Source organism: Palaemon carinicauda, chromosome 11 (assembly GCF_036898095.1).
Source record: "Palaemon carinicauda isolate YSFRI2023 chromosome 11, ASM3689809v2, whole genome shotgun sequence".
Taxonomy (NCBI): Eukaryota; Metazoa; Arthropoda; class Malacostraca; order Decapoda; family Palaemonidae; genus Palaemon; species Palaemon carinicauda.
Window position 1 is genome coordinate 70,659,949 of NC_090735.1, and position 25,012 is coordinate 70,684,960.

General features: G+C 48.1%; 1 protein-coding gene across 2 annotated transcripts in view; it reads right to left on the reverse strand.

Moving 5' to 3' along the window:
* The window catches only part of LOC137650062 (protein CIP2A-like), a 309,476-nt gene extending 285,818 nt beyond the window's left edge, over positions 1–23,658 (reverse strand). Inside the window, exons 1-2 of one of the 2 annotated variants that reach the window (XM_068383107.1) lie at positions 23,509–23,658; positions 12,989–13,120 (exon numbers count right to left, since the gene is read on the reverse strand). In XM_068383107.1, the coding sequence (XP_068239208.1) occupies positions 12,989–13,093 (105 nt within the window). In that variant the 5' untranslated portion in view covers positions 13,094–13,120; positions 23,509–23,658. Of the gene's footprint in view, positions 1–12,988; positions 13,121–23,284; positions 23,305–23,508 lie in introns of those variants that run through there. The other variant, XM_068383108.1, reaches the window with a different exon arrangement.
* Positions 23,659–25,012: the final 1,354 nt, after the last annotated feature.

The window sequence follows — 25,012 nt, forward strand, 5'->3', positions numbered from 1 at the left end:
ATTTCATTTTCATTATAAAATAAATTTTTGAACATACTTACCTGGTAGTTATATATATAGATTACGTCTCTGACGTCACGGCAGATATTTCAAAACTCGCGCCAATCGCTGATTGGATAGCCAGGTGTACCACCTGTGCACACTAGCGAGGTACCTTGAAACCATTCCATGTTTCTTCATATATTCCATGCCTCTAGTCTCTAGAGGGGAGGAGGGTGGAAATTTAATTATATATAACTACAGTATTGTACCAGGTAAGTATGTTCAAAAATTTATTTTATAATGAAAATAGCATTTTCAAACATAAGACTTACCTGGTAGTTATATATATAGCCGATTAACACCTTTGATGTTTCAAACGATTTGAGAAGTTCATATAGGTCTTTTAACATTAGAAAAGTCCAAGTGTTGGCCTGAATACAGTTGCTAACATACTCTTGTATCCCTTGATGATAGAGGATGAAAAAATTACGTTTCCTTCCAAGATACAACAGGAAGTCAGCAATCTGAGTTATAGAGGTACTGGATAAGGAAACAGAGTTGACTCTGCACCACTCTCTAAAAACTTACCACTTGGATTGGTAAACCTAGACGGTAGATGTCCTTCTTGCTCATGCAATAGCCCTAGCTTCTACCTTCGAAAAAACCTCTAGCTCTTGTGAGTTTTCCAATAATTTGAAGACAGTTAGATGAAGAGCTTGGAGATTGTGGATGGTATCTTTCCAAGTGGAGTTGTTTGAGTAGAACTACTCTTAATGAAAAGCTTCTTGGAGTGTTTACCATCCATTCCAGAACCTCTGTGAACCCCTCTCTTGAGGCCCAAAAGTGGGTCACTAGAGTCAATCTGGTCCCTTCGTGTGACCCAAACTTTTTGCATTACTCTGTAATGAATTTTGAACAGTGGAAAGCGTACACATCTATGTCACGAGCTGTTTGACGCTCGACGTCGCATTCTGCTAGATGCTCGACGTCGCGTCCCGCTTGACGCTCGACATCACGTCCTCCTGGACGCTCGACGTCACGTTAGCTGGACGCTCGACATCACATCTGGCTGCATGACTCCTTCGGTTAAAGCAGCTGAAACACGCCATTTAACAATGGAGTTGTAAAGACGTTCGCCGTCAAGAACCTCTCGACTAGAAGCCTTACGATGCTTGGCGTCCAAGTGTGAAGCTTCCTGACACTCAGGGTCCAGGCCGGCTACTCTCTTGTTGTCCCCAGGCTGATAAACTTGCACATGCGAAGAGAGTTTCTGTTGTATATCTTGCAGTATATTAAAATTAGGGTCAACTTGTTGTGGTACTGGAGACGTCACATCTACCACAAGCTTGCTTTCTACGCCGTTTAAAGAGCGCGCAGAGCGTCCAGAGGATGATAACCAGACTGATGGTGGAGGAGGAGCATGAACCGAAGTCAAGCCAGGCTCAGACAACTGTCCTGCAACTGGGTGAGTTGGACATTTCTTGACAGTTCCTGACGTCCTTAAAGGACGCTTGGCAGGAGAGCTCTCTTCGTTAAAATGAAAACGCTCAGGACTGCTCCAAAGCCTACAACCAGTAGCTTGCGGTGTCAAGATAGGACGCTGATTGACCGTGTCCATCTTCCTATTCAGAGGTCTAGAAGCTAGACACCAGCCTTGTATGGGCGCTGCGTCATCCGAAGATGACGAAAACACTTTAATCTCACCTTCCCTATGAGAAGGTGAGCGTTTGAGAGGCGTCAATAGGTATGCTCGAGGTGACAACTGTTCGGGAGCTAAAGCATCTCGTTTCCTTTTGTCGTTCGACATTCCCTCTCCCCGGGGCCGGGGAGCTTGGAAGAGGTCTATGGTCGACATTCCTTCTCCCAGGGGTTGAGGAGCTTGTAAGAGGTCTATGGTTAGAACATTCAACATTCCTTCTCCCAGGGGTTGGGGAGATTGGAAGAGGTCTATGGTTGACATTCCTTCTCCAAGGGGTTGGGGAGCTTGGAAGAGGTCTATGGTTAGAAGAACGACAGGTCCTAGTAGACGCACCATCTATTGAGGGGTGGTGCTTAGGTCGAAACAAAGAGCCCAAAGCTGGACAACTTCCTCCTATACACGAACCTTCCGGTATTGCTTGAAGTTTGGATGGATGAGGATGTGGAAGAAAACATCCTGGAGGTCTAAAGAGACCATCCAGTTGTCCTTCCTTATTGCTGCTAGGACTGATTTCTATGTCTCCATGGAGAACTTTGTCTTTTGAACGAAGGCATTGAGAGCACTTAAATCCAGGACTGGTCAATATTCTCCTTCTCCAAGAAGAGAGACATTTGATGTTGCATAGCCTGTCTCTTTGGCTCCTCTCTGAACTGGCAGAGAGGTCTATCGGAGTTACTATTAAAGGAGGTTTCACTAGCAAAAAGAATTTGCATCCCTCCTTTAGAAATAGTACTGACTAAAGGTCTGCTCCTCTCCTCTCCCAGGCTCGCCAGAAGTTGTTTAGACTGGCTCCTACTGTTGTCTGAGCAGTTTAGAGACAAAAGGTATGCAGAACCTTTCTTGCTGATTTAGACACCAAATCCTGTGTGACCTTTTGGGCTAAAGTGGAAGAGACCTCATTGACCAACTCTTGAGGAAGAAGAGAGGAAGAAAAAAGGTGGGGTGCGTACCTCAATTCTAACTTCTGAATGGGTGTAACCCCAATGGACAGAAAAGAACAGATTTGGCCTCTTTTCTTAAAGACCCCCGCTAAGAAAAGGGCTGCTAATTCACTGGAACCGTTCTTTAAGGCTTTATCCATGCTTGACATAATGAGGCTGAGACTTTCAGTGTCCACATCCTTCAAGGCAGAAACCTTCTTTCCCAAGGCTCCCAGAGTCCAGTCAAAGAAAAATAATACTTCGAAAGCTTTGAAGACGCCTTTGAGAGGATGATCAAGCTCTGACGTTGACCAGAGAATTTGGTCCTTCTTAAGGCCATCTGACGCAGAGCGTCTACTAGACTCGAAAAATCTCCTTGGGCAGAGGCAGGAACTCCCAAGCTGAGAACTTCTCCCGTCTCGAACCAAACACTATATCTGGAGGCCAATTTAGCCGAAGGAAAAAAGGGAAAAACAGTATAACCCTGGATATTCTTGGATTGTATCCAGTCTCCCATCATCCTCAAAAGCTCTATTGAGATGATCGGGACAGCACCATCTTTGTAAGCAGAGACTCCTTCGACACCTTCCCTAGCATAAACTCTGAAGGTGGGGAACGAGGAGCAGCAGGCACAAAATAATTCGGAAACTCTTCAGAGAAACTCTCATGAGTTTCTATAAGTTAACCGAAGGATGAAGGATCCTAGGATCTTCTCCTACGAGAATTCCTCTAAAAGATAAATAATAGAAAGGAGATCGTCGATCCCTTCTTCCTACAAGACTCTAACCGAGGTAGAGACGTCTTGTTTCCTAGGAGTTAACTCCTTAAGGTCCTGTAATTCTGGCCTCAAAGGGTCCAAAATCATTATTTACTTTTACTTACTTTAGGGTTTTATTTCTCACCCTCCATCAGACACCAAGAGTCTATACAGGCGGGCCTTGGTATGTGAAAATAATTCTCCCAATTAATATTTATCTCTGTATCTTTTCAGTTATAGCACCTGGCGTAACTATGTTCCAACACTAGATGCTCGCGGTCATTACGATCGGAACCAAGACGTTCGCGATCTCGATGTTCGGCTCGACTGGTGTAATCATGACATCCAAGTCCTGATGCTCGACGTCACGTCTAACTGCTAGGTGCTCGGCGTCAAGCTTGACACCCGACGTCAAGTCCAACTGCTGGACGCTTGATGCTATGCAACTGCTTGACGCTCGGCGTCACGACTAATTGCTTGACACTCGACGTCCAGTCCAACTGCTGGACGCTTGACGCTATGCAACTGCTTGACGCTCGGCGTCACGACTAATTGCTTGACACTCGACGTCCAGTCCAACTGCTGGACGCTTGACGCTCGGTGCCACGTGACTCTCGGAACAATGACATTCGCGGTTTAGACGCTCGGAACTATGCTTGACACTCGGGGTCACATCCAACTGCTTGACGCTCGACGTCACGTAACTGCTTGACGTTCGACGTCATGTCTAACTGCTCGACATTCAACGTCAAGTCCAACTGCTGGACGCTTGACGCCATGCAACTGCTTGCCGCTCGGTCTGAACAAGGACGCTTGCGATTCAGACGCTCGGAACTATGACGTTCGCGTCTAGAACATTCGCTCATCCAACAACATAGACAAAGAAGTTGCACTCACTTCCAAACATTGTGTCAAACTCTTACAGCATCGTAGAAGTGCTGGACGCTCGACGTCCTGCTGGAAGCTCTATGACGTCCCACTTGCCGTCCAATGACATCTTGCTGGAAGCTCGATGACGTAACGCTTGCTGTCCAATGTTACTCGTGTCATGACTTCCAGCTACTCAACGCCTGGCGTCCTTCTTGATGCTAGAAAGCAGGACGCTCGACGTCACATCTTATTTGTCTAGAAAGAAGAGAAATACATAAGACGCCAGACCTGTCTGTGAGCTGAGTCAACCGACGGCGACGATAACACTTTTACCTCGCCTTTCCTACGGCGAAGATAATACTTTTACCTCGCCTTTCCTACGGCGAGGGCGAGCGTCCAGGGAAGCGACAACAAGAACGCTCGAGGAGACGTCTGCTCAAGCGCTAATGCCCCTCATTTCCTTTCACCGATCAACATTCCTTCTCCCAGGGGTTGGGGAGCTTAGAAGAGGTCTAAGGCTAGGATAACGACAGGTCCGAGCAGACGCACCCTCCACTGACTGATTAAATTCACTGCACTAATTTAGCCATGAAAATGGCACTTTTTAATACTCTTTCACTTAAGACCAAAGGAAAGACATGTAAACCTTTTACCTTGTAAAAAGAAAGTACGTTAAATCTATTATATTAAGTAGACTTGCCCGCTGCGAGAGATATTACTCTTCCGCCAAGGCCTTGAATGAGAATTCAATAGGTTACTTGATTAATATTAGAAATCCCAATATCGAAAACAAAATAAATAACGATGCAAAGTAATTTGTGAGACTGTATCAATTGTCTGAGAACAATGTAGCGTAACTTTAACTGTACGCTAGTTTTATTTGAACTCTGAAAAAAGATCGATGATTCTCTAAATAAAGTATACTAATAGGACAAATATATTCTTAAAAATAATATATTCCTTTTATATTATAAGAACTTAAATACTTTGGTTTTTAAGTAGAATTTTACTTTTCATAAATAACGATACAAAGTAATTTGTGAGACTGTATCAATTGTCTGAGAACAACGTAGCGTAACTTTAACTGTACGCTAGTTTATTTAAATTCTGAAAATAGATCGATGATTACCTAAATAAAGTATACCAATAGGACAAATATATTCTTAAAAATAATATATATTCCTTTTATATTATAAAACTTAAATACTTTTGGTTTGTAAGTAGAATATTACTTTCCATTCTTTGCATAGAAAAAGAACTGAATATGCAAATCATACTATGTAGTAACTATACGTAGATTACGTCATATGATAGTGACGTCATAGTGTTGGCGGAGTGTTTACCTACCGCCATCATGTTTTTGAGAGTAGGTTCGTTATTTTGACAGTAGGCGGAAAAAACTCCTAAACCTAATCCTTTCAAGTTATGAACATATCAATCATAACCCAACCACTACTCTCAGTCGAAATAAAACCAAACTAGCGAAAGCCAACAGTAAATTGTACATCACCAAGATGACTGCAATTATACAGGTTACAGCGAGTGAAAAATGTTATTTTTATTAGTAAAATAAATTTTTGAATATACTTACCCGATAATCATGTAGCTGTCAACTCCGTTGCCCGACAGAATTCTATGGAGGGATACGCCAGCTATCACAATACTAGAAGGGGGTGTACTTACCAGCGCCACCTGTGGCCAGGTACTATAGTACTTCTTGTTGACACCTCCTCAATTTTTCCTCGGTCCACTGGTTCTCTATGGGGAGGAAGGGAGGGTCGATTAAATCATGATTATCGGGTAAGTATATTCAAAAATTTATTTTACTAATAAAAATAACATTTTTCAATATTAAACTTACCCGATAATCATGTAGCTGATTCACACCCAGGGGGGTGGGTGAAAACCAGTGTACAAGATTAAAGGATGGCTAAGTATCCCATATTTCATATAACAGTTATCTCAAATAACAATGAAATAATAAGTACCTGGTAAGGAAGTCGAATTGAACCGTTACTCTGCCTCTTTTTTAAGTTCGTCTTCCTTACTGAGCGCAGCGTTCCTCTTGGAGGCTGAATCAACCCAAAGGTGCTAAAGTATATAGGGTTGCAACCCCTACTAAAGGACCTCTACAAAACCTCTAACCCAGGCGCTTCTCAAGAATGAATAGACCACCCGCCAAATCAAAAGGATGCGGAAGGCTTCTTAGCCTACCGTAACAACCATAAAAACAACAATAAAAGCATTCAAGAGAAAGGTTAAAAAAGGTTATGGGATTAAGGGAATGTAGTGGCTGAGCCCTCACCTACTACTGCACTCGCTGCTACGAATGGTCCCAGGGTGTAGCAGTTCTCGTAAAGAGACTGGACATCTTTAAGATAAAATGATGCAAACACTGACTTGCTCCTCCAATAGGTTGCATCCATTATGCTCTGCAGAGAACGGTTTTTATTAAAGGCCATCGAAGTAGCTACGGCTCTTACTTCGTGGGTCCTTACCTTCAGCAATGCAAGGTCTTCCTCCTTTAAGTGAGAATGGGCTTCTCTAATCAGAAGCCTTATATAATACGAAACCCCGTTCTTGGACATGGGCCTCGAAGGTTTCTTGATGGCACACCATAAGGCTTCTGACTGTCCTCGAATAGGTTTAGACCTCTTAAGATAATACTTGAGAGCTCTGACAGGGCAAAGAACTCTCTCTAGTTCGTTACCTACCATGTTGGAGAGGCTAGGTATTTCAAACGATCTAGGCCAAGGACGTGAAGGAAGTTCGTTCTTTGCTAGGAATCCGAGCTGAAAAGAACATGTTGCAGATTCGGTCGTGAAACCAATGTTCTTGCTGAAGGCATGAACCTCACTGACTCTCTTAGCTGTTGCAAGGCAGACGAGAAAAAGAGTCTTGAGGGTAAGGTCCTTGAAGGAAGCTGACTGGAGAGGTTCGAACCTAGGTGACATAAGGAACCTTAAGACTACGTCTAGGTTCCAGCCTGGAGTGGATAGACGACGCTCTTTAGATGTCTCAAAAGACTTAAGGATGTCTTGAAGGTCCTTGTTGGAAGAAAGGTCCAAACCTCTGTGGCGGAGAACTGAAGCCAACATACTCCTATACCCTTTAATCGTAGGGGCTGAAAGGGATCTCTCATTCCTAAGATGTAGAAGGAAGTCAGCTATTTGGGTCACAGAGGTATTGGTAGAGGATATTGAATTGGCTCTACACCAGCTCCGGAAGACTTCCCACTTAGATTGGTAGACTCTACGAGTGGAAACCCTTCTTGCTCTGGCAATCGCACTGGCTGCCTCCTTCGAAAAGCCTCTAGCTCTAGCGAATCTTTCGACAGTCTGAAGGCAGTCAGCCGAAGAGCGTGGAGGTTTGGGTGCAACCTGTCTACGTGAGGTTGACGTAGAAGGTCCACTCTTAGAGGTAGAGTCCTGGGGATGTCGACTAGCCATTGAAGTACCTCTGTGAACCATTCTCTTGCAGGCCAAAGGGGAGCAACCAGCGTCAGCCGTGTCCCTTCGTGCGAGATGAATTTCTGCAGAACTTTGTTTATTATCTTGAACGGTGGGAATGCGTAAAGGTCGAGATGGGACCAGTTCAGTAGAAAAGCATCCACATGAACTGCTGCAGGGTCTGGAACAGGGGAACAGTACAGCGGAAGTCTCTTGGTTATGGAGGTGGCAAACAGATCTATGGTAGGTTGACCCCACAAGGTCCAAAGTCTGTTGCACACACTCTTGTGGAGGGTCCATTCCGTGGGAATGACCTGATTCCTTCTGCTTAGGCGATCTGCTGAGACGTTCATATTGCCCTGAATGAACCTCGTGACCAGAGTGAGGTTTAGACCTCTTGACCAAATGAGGAGGTCCCTTGCGATCTCGTATAGGCTCCTCGAATGGGTCCCTCCTTGCTTGGAGATGTAAGCCAAGGCTGTGGTGTTGTCTGAGTTCACCTCCACCACTTTGCCTAGCAGGAGGGACTTGAAGTTCAGCAGGGCTAAATGAACTGCTAGTAGCTCCTTGCAGTTGATGTGGAGCATTCCCTGTTCCTCGTTCCACGTTCCCGAGCATTCCCGTCCGTTCAAGGTCGCACCCCAGCCCGAGTCCGATGCATCTGAGAAGAGATGAAGATTGGGGGTCTGAATAGCCAACGATAGGCCCTCCCTGAGAAGGAGATTGTTCTTCCACCACAAGAGAGTGGTCTTCATCTCTTGGGTGATTGGGATAGAGACTGCTTCGAGAGTCGAACCCTTGTCCCAATGAGCTGCAAGATGGAATTGAAGAGGGCGGAGGTGGAGTCTCCCTAGTTCGACGAACAGGGCCAGTGATGAAAGGGTCCCTGTGAGACTCATCCACTGTCTCACCGAGCAACTGCTCCTCTTCAGCATGCTCATGATGCACTCTAGGGCTTGGCTTATCCTGGGGGCCGATGGAAAAGCCCGAAAATCCTGACTCCGAATCTCCATTCCCAGGTACACAATGGATTGGGAGGGAATGAGCTGAGACTTTTCTATGTTGACTAACAGACCCAGTTCTCTGATTAAGTCCAAAGTCCAGTTGAGACTCTCCAGACAGCGACGACTCGTGGAGGCTCTCAACAGCCAGTCGTCTAAGTAGAGGGAGGCTCTGATGTCCGATAAGTGGAGGAATTTTGCTATATTCCTCATCAGATGAGTGAACACCATAGGAGCTGTGCTTAGGCCAAAACACAGGGCTTGGAATTGGTAGACAACCTTTCCAAAAACGAATCTCAGGAAAGGTTGGGAGTCTGGATGAATAGGAACGTGAAAGTAGGCATCTTTCAAGTCCAACGAGACCATCCAGTCCTCCTGCCTGACCGCTGCTAGGACCGACTTCGTCGTCTCCATCGTGAACGTCTGCTTGGTGACATACGCGTTGAGCGCGCTGACGTCCAGCACCGGTCTCCAACCTCCTGTCTTCTTGGCCACTAGAAAGAGACGGTTGTAGAAGCCCGGGGATTGATGGTCCCGGACTATAACCACTGCCTTCTTCTGCACAAGTAGCGACACCTCCTGGTGCAATGCTAGCCTCTTGTCCTCTTCTTTGTAGTTGGGAGAGAGGTTGATGGGAGAAGTGGTCAGAGGTGGTTTGAGGCAGAATGGAATCCTGTAACCCTCCCTCAGCCAACTGACAGACTGGGCGTCTGCACCTCTCTTTTCCCAGGCTTGCCAGAAGATCTTGAGTCTGGCTCCTACTGCTGTCTGGAGATGCGGAGAGTCAGTTTTTTCCTTTAGAGGTCTTGGAGCCTTTCCTAGACTTGCTCCTGGAAGAGTCTGGACGGGAGCTTCCTCGGCTGGGGGCTCTACCACGAAAGGGCGGTATGAACCTCGTAGCAGGGGTATCAGCCACTGGGGTGCGATAAGTCCTGGGGACTGAGGTAGCAACCTTAGACTTACGAGCCGATGAGGCTACAAGATCGTGTGTGTCCTTTTGTATCAGGGCAGCAGACAAGTCCTTAACCAGCTCTTCGGGGAAGAGGAACTTCGAGAGCGGAGCAAAAAGGAGTTGTGACCTTTGACAAGGTGTAATGCTGGAGGAAAGGAAGGTACACAGCTGTTCCCTTTTCTTCAGAACCCCTGATACAAACATCGACGCAAGCTCACCAGATCCATCCCTAATGGCCTTATCCATGCAGGACATTAATAGCATGGCAGAATCCTTGTCCGCAGGGGAGGTCTTCTTGCTGAGGGCCCCCAGGCACCAGTCTAGAAAGTTGAACATCTCAAATGCTCTAAATACTCCCTTCAGGAAGTGATCAAGGTCTGAGAAGGTCCAGCAAACCTTAGAGCGCCTCATTGCAGTTCTCCGAGGCGAGTCTACCAGACTTGAGAAGTCAGCCTGGGCAGAGGCAGGTACTCCCAAGCCTGGTGCTTCTCCTGTGGCATACCAAACGCTCGCTTTCGAAGTGAGCTTAGTCGGAGGAAACATGAAAGAAGTTTTGCCAAGGTGTTGCTTAGTCTGCAGCCACTCCCCTAAGATCCTTAACGCTCTCTTAGAGGACCTTGCTAGGACTAGCTTAGTATAGGTGGACTTAGCTTGCTGTATGCCCAGCGAAAACTCAGATGGTGGAGAGCGGGGAATAGCAGAGACAAAGTGGTCTGGGTAAACCTCCCTAAGCAGAGCCAAGACCTTACGAAAGTCAATAGACTGTGGAGAAGGCTTGGATTCATCCACGTCTGACGAGGGATCCAGGTGTGCCGCCTCATCATCAGAAGCCTCATCACCAGAGTGTAGCGAAGAGATCGGACAAGAATGCTGAACAGCAGAGTCAGAACGAGTAGGAACAATATTAGTGGTTTCCTCTTCAAGAATCTGTTGAGGGAAAACCTGAGGCTCAGACTGCAAAGGCTGAACAAAAGACGAAGCAGAAGGAAGGCGCATGGGTGGAGGAGGCTGACTCCTGGCATGAGTGGTTGAACCCAAGGGTTGCGCTTGCTGAGCGGTTGGCGGAAGCGGAGTAGCAAGTTCCTGTTCCTGCGGTGTGATCGGAGCGCGATGAGGTAGAGGCTGCGCAGAACAAGGTAAATGTCTCGCAAGCTGAGGCTCCTGAGGCGCAAGGCTAAGGTGTTGTGGTGCTTGCCTTGTGGAGGGTTGAGCTCGCTGCAGCGAGAGCTGAGGAGACTGACTCATGGACGGGAGAGGTTGTTGTACCTCAACCGAGTGTTGCATCACTAGTGGAGCAGCAAGTGGAGGCGGAGGAAGAGAGGTATAATCCTCCTGATCCCATTGTAAAGGTTGCCTTAAGGAAGGCGGAGGCTGAACACCACTGGGAACAGCAAACTCAGAACGTGGCTCAACATCGTACGCCTGGCAGGTGGTACTGCGATCAGGCGGAGCGAACGCAGGCGGAGCGAGCGCAGGCGGAGGGAGTGCAGGCGGAGGCGGAGGCGCAACACTCTCAGCCCGACACTCACGCATCAAGTCCGAAAGCTGTGCTTGCATGGACTGTAGTAGAGTCCACTTGGGGTCGGCAGAAACTACAGTAGGCTGAGGTAAAGCCTTAACAGTCGAGCTCTGTCGTGGCAGAACCTTACTCCTCTTGGGTGGAGTGCAGTCGACTGATGACTGCGGCGAGTCAGAGCTGAGCCAATGACTGCAGCCTGGCTGAGCACTCGCGGACTGGACTCTGCGTTTGAGTGGTCTAGAGACCTGAGTCCAGCGTTTCTTCCCTGACAATTGATCAGCGGACGAGAAGAAGACGGGCTCAATCGTCTGCAGGTGGGAGTGACGGTCTTTGGAAGACACGCCCGCAACCACCGAGGATACTTCAGTGCGCCGATCAAGGCCTGCCGAACCCTTTTGCCCTTCGACATTGCTTCTCCCCTGGGCTTGGGAGCTTGCAAGAGGTCCCGGACTGGGAGGACGACAGGCACGCATAGAAGTATCCTCACGCACCACACTGACACTGACACTAGCACTTGGCACTGCACTGACACTAGCACTCGTCACAGCACTGGCACTAATCCCACCCACTGCACTCTTGACCTTCAGTTCCTTGACCTCGGCCATAAGAGACTTGTGATCACTTACCACTGACTCTACTTTATCGCCTAAGGCCTGAATAGCACGCAAAACAACAGACATATCAGGCTGAGGGCAAATAGTAGGTTCGGGGGTAGCCACTACAGGGGTAGGAAAAGGTAGGGGATCATGAGGTGAGGAAAAAAGTGAAGAGTGAGAAGAACTCCTCCTAACTCTACCTCTCTCTAACTTAGTTGAATATTTCAAAAGACGGACAAATTCAAGTTCCGAAAGTCCGGCGCATTCCTCACATCGATTTTCTAACTGACAGGGCCTGCCCCTACAGTCAGAACAAGCGGTGTGAGGATCTACCGAGGCCTTCGGAATACGCCTATTACAAGACCTACATCGTCTATGGGTGGGGGCTTGCGAAATGTCAGACATCTTGAATCCAAAGAGTTAGCCAAGGGGGGTTCCAAAATTAAGCAAAAGATCGTTAACCGTTAATCAGGACTATATAAAAGCTATCTAAGCTAATATAAGAAGGTTTCCAGTAAAGCGACAGCCGAAATCTGAGAGAATACTTCACCAATTAGCCGTGAAAATACTCGAAGATCATAAGCGTATCCCAGAACGTCTTGCCGGAAGCACGACAGAGGAAAAATTGAGGAGGTGTCAACAAGAAGTACTATAGTACCTGGCCACAGGTGGCGCTGGTAAGTACACCCCCTTCTAGTATTGTGATAGCTGGCGTATCCCTCCATAGAATTCTGTCGGGCAACGGAGTTGACAGCTACATGATTATCGGGTAAGTTTAATATTGAAAAATCCAACGATGTTGCCGACGTGCACGGCAGGGAAGATCTGAAGAATCATGGAATGGTTCCAGGTACCTCGCTAGGGGCGCGCAGGTGGTACACCTGGCTACCCCATCTGCGATTGCCGCGAGTTTTGAAATTTCTGCCGGACGTCAGGGACGTATAGCTATATATATAACTACCGGGTAAGTCTTATGTTTAAAAATAAAAACATAAAGAATGAAGAATATCCTGGAGATTAAGCAACTCTCACAATACAGGCCAGGAGTGTAACCACCATTGAAATAGGTAAACTAAAAAAATACTGTACCATGTCAAGCCACAGTATATAGTAAGCCATTAATAAACTCTTCGTAGTTGGCTTTTTCAACAAACAATTACACACTGGCAGTGCCAAAACACAAACTTGTATGTGTTATGTATTGGAATAAAATCTAAAATACAATTAGTTACAAGCAACTTACTTGCAACTGTCGCTGAACCTGCATCAAATTTCTATCAGTTTTCTTGCGCTGATATTCATAGGAGGTCGCTATAAAGTTTTTAATCTGTGGACTAGTGCTACCCATGATGGCGTTTACCTTGACACAAATGACCTGAAACAAAATTATAAAATCTGATTTCAAAATAATTACACGTTACTAAACACTGTACCTTATTCATTCAGGTGATGGATGCATTATAAAACAATTCAAATGAAGACCATTAAGAAATATACAGCAATGTCAAAGTAATAGAAGATCATGTTTACTAACCACCAGCGTACATTTAACTATACTGTAGTATTTATTTTCCAAAACTTTTTACTCTTTATTGACAATTTTGCTTTAGAGTAGTTTGAATTGTATTTTTTATTAATGTATGGAAGAAGATTTAACCCACTTACATTTCTATTTTGCCAAAAATATAGAAATGAAACCAAGTTAATTGAGTTACAGCAACCATACCAAGAAGACGAAGAAAATAATAAGATAAATCTTATTTAAAAAAACCTGAACCTGAATTACTAAGTGAGGGAGTATAGTACATTATTATTATTAATTGCTAAGCTAAAATGACGAATTCGTAGATAATTTGTATTTTTCCTAATTACCAGTATACAAACCTTAGCTATTTACATGGGGTAGTTACTTCGGCATAGCTGAATGACAAGCCATAAAAGTTTTAACAAGGGTTTACTACCCCGCCGCTAGTTAGCAGGGGGTAGGGAGGGGTAGCTAGCTACCCCTCCCCCCTCAAACACACCGGTGAATGCTTCAATTTGCTTAGAGGTAGGACTTATCCCAGGGGACAGGGCTGGCGGGCACATATGTGTAAATAGCTAAGGTTTGTATGGTTAGGAAAAATACAAATTATCTACGAATTTGTCATTTGTTCCGTAACTGAAATACAAACCACGCTATTTACATGGGGTGACTTAACCCTAAGGAAGGGCGGTAAGTCCCCTGCCATACTGGCTTTGGCTTGCCCGGGGACCCCAAATTCGAGTGTGTAGGTACTCAAGAAGTAAGGGGTCCCTGCTTCTCACTGGCAGCTGTGAAACTGCTGCGGCCTACGTAAGCTGTGTGTGAAGGTGAGAAGTGACCCATCCTAGGAAGTTGACCTGGAGTTCTTCAGATGGAAATCTAGGCTAAGACTCTCCCAATACCACCTCGTCAGGGTATGGGGACATGACAGTATTACATCTTAATACTAGGAACACAAGGGAGCATGGTTTACCTGCAGAGGTTCGAGGTCCACTGTGCAGAGAACCCAGGATGCTGCTTTCTCCAAGGGAGGAGAGTATGAAGAAAAGAATAAGGGCCAGGCAGATCTTTTCATTCACGCAGACTAAAACCAGGTAACAATGCCATCAACCTTCTGCTACTTCTCCAATAAGGAGCCTGAGGTTAGACCAGCTTTTGTGCAGCCACCACAGGGCCGATAGAGAATGTATCGAGCCTCCTGTGTGTCACGTCTTGCAGGTAGTGGGCCGTGAAGGTAGTCTGACGCTTCCACACCCCAGCTTGAAAGACCTGCGTCACTGAAAAGTTCTCCTTGAAGGCCAGGGACGTAGCTACGCCCCTGATGTCATGCGCTCTAGGGCAACATGACGGAGGAGGGTCAGGATTCAAGGCCAGATGTATCACCTTGCGAATCCAGGCCGAGATGGTATTCCTGGTGATCCTCCTCTTCATCTCCCCGGTGCTCACAAACAAGGCTCGCACCTGGGGACGAACTGCAGCTGTTCTTTTAAGATACAACCTCAGACTCCTAACTAGGCACAGTAGGAGATGGACTGGGTCATCTGTTACAGAACGGAGACTCGAAACCCGGAAGGAGTCGAACCTTGGGTCCGGCACTCCTGGGTTCTGAGTCTTGGCAATAAACTCAGGGACGAAGCTGAACGTTACCTCCCCCCATCCCCTTGAATGGGCAACGTCGTACGAGAGACCATGTAGCTCCCTGACTCGCTTGGCCGAGGCCAAAGCTAGCAGGAAAACCGTCTTCCAGGTAAGGTGGCGATCAGAAGCCTGGCATAATGGTTCGTAGGGAGGTCTCTTCCGAGGCCTGAGGACTCGAACCACGTTCCATGGAGGAGGTCTCACTTCCGACTGAGGGCAGGTAAGTTCATAACCCCGTATGAGAAGGGAAAGTTTCAGCGAGGAAGAAATGTCAATTCCTTTAAGCCTGAAGCCTGAGCGATAGCCTTTCACTGCCGAGACTGAAAGGCGCATTTCCTCCCGCAGATAAACGAGGAACTCCGTTATTGCTGGTAAATTGGCATCAAGGGGAGAGATACTCCTTCCATGACACCAACCACAGAAAACTCGCCACTTCGCCTGGTAGACTCCTGCGGATGACTTGCGCAGGTGGCTAGACATCCTGTTCGCAACTTGTTGCGAAAATCCTCTCTCTGTGAGGAGATGCTGGATAATCTCCAGGCGTGAAGCCGAAGCGAAGCCATGGCTTTGTGGTAGATGTTGGAGTGTGGTTGTTTGAGTAGCTCGTGACGTGGAGGGAGCTCCCTCGGAACCTCTGTGAGAAGTTGCAGAAGGTCCGGGAACCATTCTGCGTGATGCCATAGCGGAGCTATCAGGGTCATCGAGAGATTGACCGATGTTCTGGTCTTGTTGAGTACCCTCCTCATCAGACAGAATGGGGGAAAGGCGTACACATCGACGTTGTCCCACCGTTGTTGGAAGGCATCCTGCCAGAGAGCCTTGGGGTCCGGGACCGGGGAGCAGTACAGCGGGAGCTTGTGATTCAGCGCTGTAGCGAACAGATCCACCGTGGGGGAACCCCACAAAGTCAGGACTTTGTTGGCTATCTGAGGATCCAAAGACCACTCGGTACTCACTATCTGCGTCGCTCTGCTCAGACTGTCGGCTAGCACATTCCTCTTGCCTGGAATGAAGCGAGCCGCTAGAGAGATCGAGTGGACTTCGGACCATCTCAGGATCTCTACTGCAAGATGGGATAGCTGTTCTGAAAAGGTACCTCCCTGCTTGTTGATATAAGCCAACACCTTGGTGTTGTCGCTCATCACCACCACAGAGTGGCCCGCCAGGACTTAGTGGAACTTCTGAAGTGCCAGGAACCCGGCCTTCATTTCTAGCAGGTTTATGAGAAGGTACCTTTCTGATTCTGACCAAAGGCCTGAGGTCCGGTGGTTCAGAACGTGGGCCCCCCACCTTTTGTTTGATGCGTCCGAGAACAGCATCAAATCTGGGGGAGGGACGAGAAGATCCACTCCCTTTCGTAGGTTCTCGTCCGCCACTCACCACTGAAGGTCCATCCGTTCCGCAGGGCCCAAAGGGATCAAAGTGTCCGGGGAGTCGTGGCCTTGACTCCACTGGGACTTGAGTCGCCACCGGAGGGATCTCATTCTGAGGCAACCGTTGGGAACGAGGCAGGTCAGGGAGGAGAGGTGGCCGAGGAGACGAAGTCACGATTGGGCTGGGAGTTCTCCTCGATTGAGGAAAGGTCTCGCGACCTTCCTCAGCCTTGCTATCCTGTCATCTGATGGTAAGGCTTTGTGGAGATTGGTGTCTATGACCATGCCTAGATATACCAGTTTCTGAGAGGGCTGCAGGGAGGACATCTCGAGATTTACCATGATCCCTAGATCCTGGTAAACTTCGAGGAGCTTGTCTCGGTGGCGAAGAAGGGTTGCCTCCGAGTCCGCTAGGATCAGCCAGTCGTCCAGATAACAAGGAGACAGATGCCGATCCTGTGAGCCCACAAAGAGATGAGGGTGAATACTCTGGTGAACACCTGAGGGGCTGTGGAGAGACCGAAGCAGAGCACCTTGAACTGGTAGATCTTGTTGTCTAGGCAGAATCTTAGGTACTTCCTTGAAGACGGATGGATTGGGATCGGGAAGTACGCGTCCTTCAGGTCCAGTGTACACATGATGTCTTGTGGTCTCACCGCAAGTCTGACCGTGTCTGCCATCTCCATGCTGAACGGAGTCTGCTTGACAAACCCGTTCAGGGTTGAGAGGTCGATGACTGGTCTCCAGCCTCCAGACGCCTTTCTCACAAGAAAGAGTCGACTACTGTATAGAAGCCTGGGGACCTGTCTACGACCTCCTGGAGAACGTCTTTCTACAACATGGCCTGGACTTCTGCCCGAAGGGCTTGCCCCCTTGCCGATCCCATGGCAAAAGAGCTCAACGACACTGGATTCGCTGTCAGGGGAGGTAGAGAGGCTGTGAACGGGACGCGATAAGCTAGAGTGATCACGGAGATCGTCCAGGCATCTGCCCCGAGTTGTTGCCACCTTGTCGCGCAACTTTGTAGGCATCCCCCCACTGGTGGACATGCAGGGGGATTGCCAACCCTAGTGTTTACGGCCTCGGCTGTTACCTCTAGGGTTCTTGCCTCCCCTGGAGGCCTTCTTGCTCCTTCTGCTCTTGGCAGGAAAGGGCTTAGACACCTTCGGCTTCGCTGCAGTAGTCTTCTTCGTGTCCTTAGCTGGACGGGGCTGTTGGGCCGCCGGAGGTTTGTAGGGCCTCAATGTCAGGGCCCTGTGGATGAGGGAATCCTGTTTGGACTTCCTCCACCTCTCAGCGGTGAGCCCTACGTCCTTAGGCTCAAACAAACTCTTACCGAACACGGAAGAGTGTCTGAGCCTGCTAACCTCCGAACTTGGAACCTTCTGGTGGAACCTCTCGGCCACAGCATCCCAACGTTTGAGAATCGTATTGGCCCACAAGCTCGTGACTTGTTGGGCCAGAAACTCAATGGTCCGTATGCCAGAGAGTAAGAAAGTCTCCAGCGCCTTCCTGGTGCTTTCTTTGGAGAGGTCCTCGGACCGCACCAGGATGCCCGGAGACCCCAGCCAGATATCGAGCCACGAAGTTGCCTGCATGGCACACTTGGTGACCTTCTCCTGGCTCAAGATCTCAGTGGCTGAGAAGGACACGTGCCGGTTGGAGTCTCTCTCAAGAGGGACTCTCCCTGTGAGTTCTTCCACAGAGTGGTGTAACGGAAGACTCAGACAAGAATCCTCAAGGATCTCGAAGTACCTCCTCTGATGGACTCGAGGAGGCGAGAGGAGCTTGTTACCAGCACTCGATCTGCTGGAGGAGGCAAGCTCAGAGAGCTGGCCCTCGACCTTGTCCCTGGCACTCTTCATCCCCTGAGACCAGGGCAAAGCTGCACTGGCCCTAGAGGGTTTCTGGGTGCCATAGAAGCGGTCCAGGACTGTGTCCTTACCTTCACGAGGGGGAAACTCAGGGTCTGGGATCCCGTTGAGGCTCCTCATGAGGGTCAGGACTTGCCAGAAAGCGTGTTCTGACTCCTGGTGCTCTCTTCCTGAGGGACTGGCAGCGAAGTCTCCCGTCCGCAGTGGCTCTTCCTGGGGGGACATGTGGACATCCTCGGCGGCTCTAGATGGTTCCTGCCTGATCCTTGCTGACGATTTGGGAATCGTCTTAGGCTCCCTCCTGGGCGGGATACAGGACTCGAGCAACGAAGGTGGCAGGCTCTTTTCCACCCCTGGCGATTCCCCCATTGGTGCAATGGGGGAATGGTCCGGCTCATCCGACTCTCCTGAGGAAGGGTAGTCGTCATCCGCAGGAGAGGGAGAGAAGGAGCCTTGCGCAAGGACCTGCGAGGAGACAATATAGGCCTTGGAGGAGTTTCCACGGGAGAGACTCCTCTCTTCCTCTTCAGGAAAGAAGGAAGCTGCCGCTGGTTTGTGACCCCCGTCAGAGAGGGCGGGCTTAATCGCCTGCACAAGAGCTCTGACTAGGGTGCCGAACCAGGGCTGCTGGCTGACAGTCGCACTGTCAGACACTCCCTCTGGAGGGAAGGGGATCGTACGATCCCTAGGAGGAGTCGACAAATGTGGGTTCGCCTGTGGGGCTGAAAGGAAAGTCCTTGGACCTGTCTGGGAACCGCCCATCCTCCGGCGAGCGCGCTGGTCTGCGCTTGCGGGGAGGGGAATGAGACGAAGACCTGTCCGCCTGGCAGCGCTCGCGTGACAGGCCCTGGTCAGGGTCGCACAACACAGGAATCTCGCGCTCGCGCAGGCGAGGATACAGGAACAAGGGAGCGATGGCGCGCTGGCAATGGAGCGAGCACGGGAACGCGCAGCAGCTGGAGCGAGCACGGGCACGTGTAGCAGCTGGAGCGGGCGCGTGGTCGCGCGCGCGCGTAGGAGATGGCGAGGCCGTGTGGCGCAGGAGCCGGAACGGGAGGCAGCCGGACGCGAGGGGGCGCAGCATCCTGATGCGGCCCCGGAGGGCACGAGATAACGGGGGCCCCTGAGCACGTGAGCACTGGTGCAGGATCGTGTGCAGCAGGGATGGCGCGTTGGCGCTGGTCCGACAGGACCGGCATGCTCGCCTGTGGGGGCGCCGGTGATCGTGGGCGCGCATCAGGATGTGGTCGCACTGGGGTGCGCTGTTGCGGCGGCCGCACAGGGCACGCGGTTGGATGAGGGCACACAGGTGTGCGCTGTACGCTGGAGGGTTGCGTTAGGCGCCTTGATGACAGGAACGGGGCGCGTGACAGGAACAGGGCGCGCAACCGGAGCGCGTGCAGGGTCGCGCGGTCTGGAAGGAGAGCCCAGGGTCGGCCGTGAGTGCCCGTGCGCTAGCTTGGGAGCCTCCTGGGTGACGCGCTGAGATGTTGAAGCGCGTAGGCGAGCGCTGGATCTGGGACCGCGCGTGGGCGCGTCTCTCCAGAAGGGCGCAGCGAGCCCAGAGGAACCTGTGGGCGCCTGTGCGCCAGCGAAGGAACCTCTTGGACTGCGCGCGACGAGGCAGGAACCGGGGGACGCTGGGGCGCGTGTGCGCAGGTGAGCGCTGGCGCGCTGTAACAGTAACTGCTGGAGGGCATGGGCGTGCAGGGGAACCCTGGCGCGTAGCAGGAACGGTGGCGAGCACGCGCGTGGGTGAGCGCCGTGGTGCTAAGTCAGGAACAGCAGCACAGCGACGAAGGCAGCAGGAGGGCGCACAGGAAGAACCTGGTGCTTGAGGGCGAGAGGCGCGGTTTTGCACTCAAGACCCTTCAGCCCCGAAGGGCCCGGAGACTGCACAGCGGCAGGATCAGGTGGCTCGTCACGCGCATCAGGAACATTAGAGGTTGACGGCAACTTAGCAGGTCTGGGAGACTGGACACTGTGTCCCGAAGGACGACCATCATCCGAAGGTGATCGCGAACGATCCCCGGAGAGGTCTAGGGTGGAAGCTGGCAGGGTCGGTGAACGGCGAGTCGTCTCCTCCGCAGAGGACTGTGGTGACGACGAGCCAAAGAGGCGCCTCTTAACCCCCTTTGTAAGGGGAAGGAAGGCCTCTACAGCGAAGGGGAGGACGAGCCTTCCGCCTTATATGCCCATGAGGGGCCGTGGGATCAGCAAGCTGACCATCAAGGGGCCTCCGAAGAGGAGTCTCTGTAAGTGAACTCCCCCGAGGGGGAGAATCACCGGCAGGAGAGACCGTGGGACTTAGATCCTCCCTCGAAGGGTGTTCAGAGGGGGAATCTAAGCCGTCAGCTACCTCAGCCACAGGAACGGGGGTTTGACTTGACCCACGAGAGGACTCCGTCACAACAACGTCAACCACAGACAGAGGATCTATCCCTGCTGTAGTTGGCGATTGTTTGACGGCTGCACCAAGTTTGATCATGTCAAACAGGGCTTCCTTGGAGGGCGAACCCTGTAGCCTCAAGGAAGCCCAAAGCTGAAACAAATCATGATTAGACATCAAATCCTCCTCCGAGGGAAGAAGGGCAGCCGCCTCGCTATGGGAGGCAACTACCTCTCCCGCACCCCGGGATCGGTCAACAGCAAAGCGGTCTACGCTACCACTCGCCAGCCTCTCGGAAGAGACCGCTCGAGGGGGAGCTTCGGAGGAGGAAAGGGCTACGGAAGAAGAAGTCCTGGAATTTTCTCTCTTCAGAGAAGCCGCTGAAGGAGAAAGACCCCTTTTGGCCTTCTTCTTCCGGCACCGGGCAAACCTCTCCCACTGGGAGGTAGACCACGCCCTACATTCAATACATACATTATCACTATCACACCGCTGGCCCCTACAGTGAGGACATAAGGTGTGGGGATCGGTGTCGACCGCTAACATAAAGGTCCCACAAGGGTGGCCGGGAAGTCCAGGGCAAGTACGCATTGGTAGTAGAGGCCAACTTCAAGCACACTGAAAAAGAGAAAGCAAAAAACAGATTAATATGGCAGTCAAAGCAAGGGAGAGCGCAGACAGGTCTGTTCTCTTCCCGAGCCAAAAGTAAAGTGAAGCATTCACCGGTGTGTGTGAGGGGGGGAGGGTAGCTAGCTCCTCCCAACCACCAGCTAACTAGCGGTGGGGTAGTAAACCCTCGTTAAAACTTTTATGGCTCGTCATTCAGCTACGCCTTATGGCTCGTCATTCAGCTACGCCGAAGTAATTATCCCATGTAAATAGCGTGGTTTGTATTTCAGTTACGGAACAAACCCTAGTTGATAAAGAAGGATGCTATGAGCCCAAGGGCTCCAACAGGGGAAAAAGCCCAGCAAGGAATGGCAACAAAGAAAAAGAAAATTTTTAAGAAGAGTAAGATTGAAATAAATATTTCCTAAATAAACTATAAAAACTTTAACAAAATAAGGGGAAGAGAAATAAGACAGAACAGTGCCCGAGTGTACCCTCAAGCAAGAGAACTCTAACCCAAGACAGTGCTAGAACATGGTACAGAGGCTATGGCACTACCAAAAACTTTATAACAATGGTTTGACTTTGGAGTTTCCTTCTCCTAGAAGAGCTGCTTACTGTACCATGGTTAATGAGTCTCCTCTACCCTTACCAAGAGGAAAGTGGCTACTGAACAATTACAGTGCATTAGTTAACCTCTTGAATGAGGAAGAATTGTTTGGTAATCTCAGTGTTGTCAGGTGTATGAGGACAGAGGAGAATAAGTAAAGAATATGCCAGACTATTCACTGTGTGTAGGCAAAGGTGAAAATGAACCATACCCAGAGAGAAGGATCCAATGAAATACTGTCTGGTCAGTCAAAGGACCTCATAAGTCTCTAGAAGTAATATTTCAACAAGTGGCTGGTGCCCTGGCCAACCTACTATCTACATGAAACAGTTTGAACATTCTTCACAAAGCTGTATCTAAGATACATATTCAAAACTAAAAGTATCCAATTGTTATTTTTCTTAACCTACATTATTTCTGCAAGTGACAGGAATATCCTTCCTTCGTTAAGTTTTACATGAACAGGCTTGTGGCTAAAGTGCGGCATGTCTTCAGTAATCAGGTAACATACCTTTGTTCCAATTGACGACCTCCAATAAGTTTATTGTAGGTGTTGATCCAGTCTTTGCCTATAGCCTACCCTTACAATGGGAGTTTCAATAGGCCTAGCCCATTGTAGACTAAGCTAAGTCTATTTGTAAGAAATTAGGCTTAAGGTAATTAACAACTAAATATGTATACTATGATGTACCAAGTAGTTAAAACTTGGGAATAGTTGCTTTGAGATTGAATGCATAATTTACTTTTAGGGGCTGTTTTGTGGTTCTATCACTTTGGGAAACCATATACACCACAAATCATACAGGATTTGTTCATCATATACATTCTTAGGCATTTAAAGCATCACAGTATATTCCTCAGTAATTGTCAATTCCACATTACTAAAGCAATTACAAAATAATGAAATTTTTAGTTTCTTCTTGAAAGCAATATGTTCATAGATTTATTGGAGCCTTTGTATATCAGCAGTCAGTTCCTCAAGCGGTCATTAAAAATGGACATCAACTAACTTAAACTTTCCCCCCCAACATAACTTACAAGGCGTGTCCTTAATTACTTACCTAACAGGGGGCTAACAACACCCTTTGAACCCCCTTACACTGCCGTATTCTAAGTTAGCCATAATAACACATACAAGTGGCCCCTATCATACATACACCTAGATTTATTTCATCTTGTCTACACCCTATCTTGAAACGCCCTTTGGTAATCTACTCCATTCTTGGGGGTCGGATCCTAACCCAAACTCCAGGGATATGAACTCTGGATTTTAACTGCAGGCAAAAACACCGTAAATACTGTATTTTTTCACTGTTGCTTGGCCAAGTACCTGAGTAATGTGTAGAACATATGGGATAAATACCATCTAATATACTAAAAGCTTAACTACACGTCGAACAAGTCCGGGTGGAGTTCCTAGTCCATATCACGGCAAGTAATGCCCACATATCAATATGCATGTAGGGAATAGGACCTTGAGGCATGCAAATCTACAAACCTATCAATAAATGGATGTCCTACCTATTAGCAATATTAGGGTCCCATATACGACGCCTTGGTCTAAGGGCCTGGGGAACCAAATCGCCAACCAAAATTTCCGGTAAAATCTAAACTTTCTCTCAATTAGCCAACTAAAAGAAACACACCAAGGTTAATAATACATTGTTTTAAATATATGTACTGAGATTATGTACAAATAATATCTAAAGATTAATGTGTAACTTCACAAAAGGCAAAATAATTACCGAGCAATGTTTGTGACTTTGTGAACAGATTTCAAATTAAATGTCCGCAATCCGTAAGCGTTCTTCTTCTTCTTCTTGCCTCAGAAACCGCGCGACTGAACTATATATTTTCTGTTATCATCGGAAATATATTTGAAATCCTTAATCTTCCATTGAAACAGCAATTGTTGTAGTTATGTGTGTTTATACAGAAATTGTCATGTCAACAGGATTTGAGATTCAAACAAGCTGACAGTTGGGCAAGTAAAACTAAAAACAAATAAAACAAATTCATCGTGGTAGGAAAGAGAGACAACATATGAAACATGGAATGCATTGATATAAAGATTAAAGATTAATAACAACCTGCTCCCGATATTTAGTACAGTTTGTGAATTATTGCTAGGCTACCCCTTGAGTTGTAATTTGTCACTGAGAACGGCTGGATAACATTTTAGAAACATTGCCTTTGTAAAGAGGTACCTGATTAACTATATTATTACCAGAATTTACTATCATGACTCCATCTACTAAAATCTACCCAAAATGCAACTTAAGAAAATACAAAACATAATAAACAGAGGAGAAATACTGTAAAAGGTGTCCCCCACCCTGAGAAAAAAATTATATTCTAATTGATAAGATTAAACTGGCTGGCTGTTAAAGCTCGAATAGTTGTTTAATTAAAATGTGTTCAATGACTCGTCCTGGCCCCTGGGTGACTAATAATTTAGACGATTTAGACTTCAGCCCCCAACTTGTAAAGACGTACGCTCGGTGTTCCAAAATTCAATAGTTGACTTCTCACTTTGGTATCTGACTGTTCACGGATGGTTTATGGCTAAGATTATTGGATTGAGCTTGATTTCGGATATGTCTACTACCAGCGATGACGAGAAGCCCTTTATCACATTGGAAAGCAAGAAAATGAAGAGGAAAATGATGAGCTGTGCTGGTGTAGCAAAAGTGTCACATGTTGATAAACGCATGAAAATTTTAGGCGAAGGCTCTACTACTCATCATCCAAAGGAAGGTAATGTTATCAATGCTAAAAGGCCTCGGCTGCATTTGCCTGAGAATGTTTTGGGTTTCCACGATCAAGTTCCATGGCCAGTTCGGAGATAGAAAAGTTTTTCTGAGTACACTCACATGCGTTGTAGGTGAGGTCATATGAACTGGAAGTGCCATAATGAGCATCACTGTCGATTTTGTGGTAAATCCCACGAGTCGAGGGTGTGTGGTGACAAAATAAAGGAAAAAAAAAAAAGTCGAACCAAAATGCTGTAATTGTGGGGATGCCCAGAATGCTACCTGTAGAGTGAGTCCACGAAGACCCTAAAGTGATCGTCCAGTTAACACTAATAATGAAAGTATAAGAAATTATAGTTCTGTCTGTATTACTAATCATGTTCCAGGGATTATTGAAAATTTCTGGGAAAGGCGTTTGGACCGACAAAACTAATCCTTCAAGAATAAATCTCGTGAGGAGACTAGTTCAATGTAATGGTTTTACCCTGGAATTTCG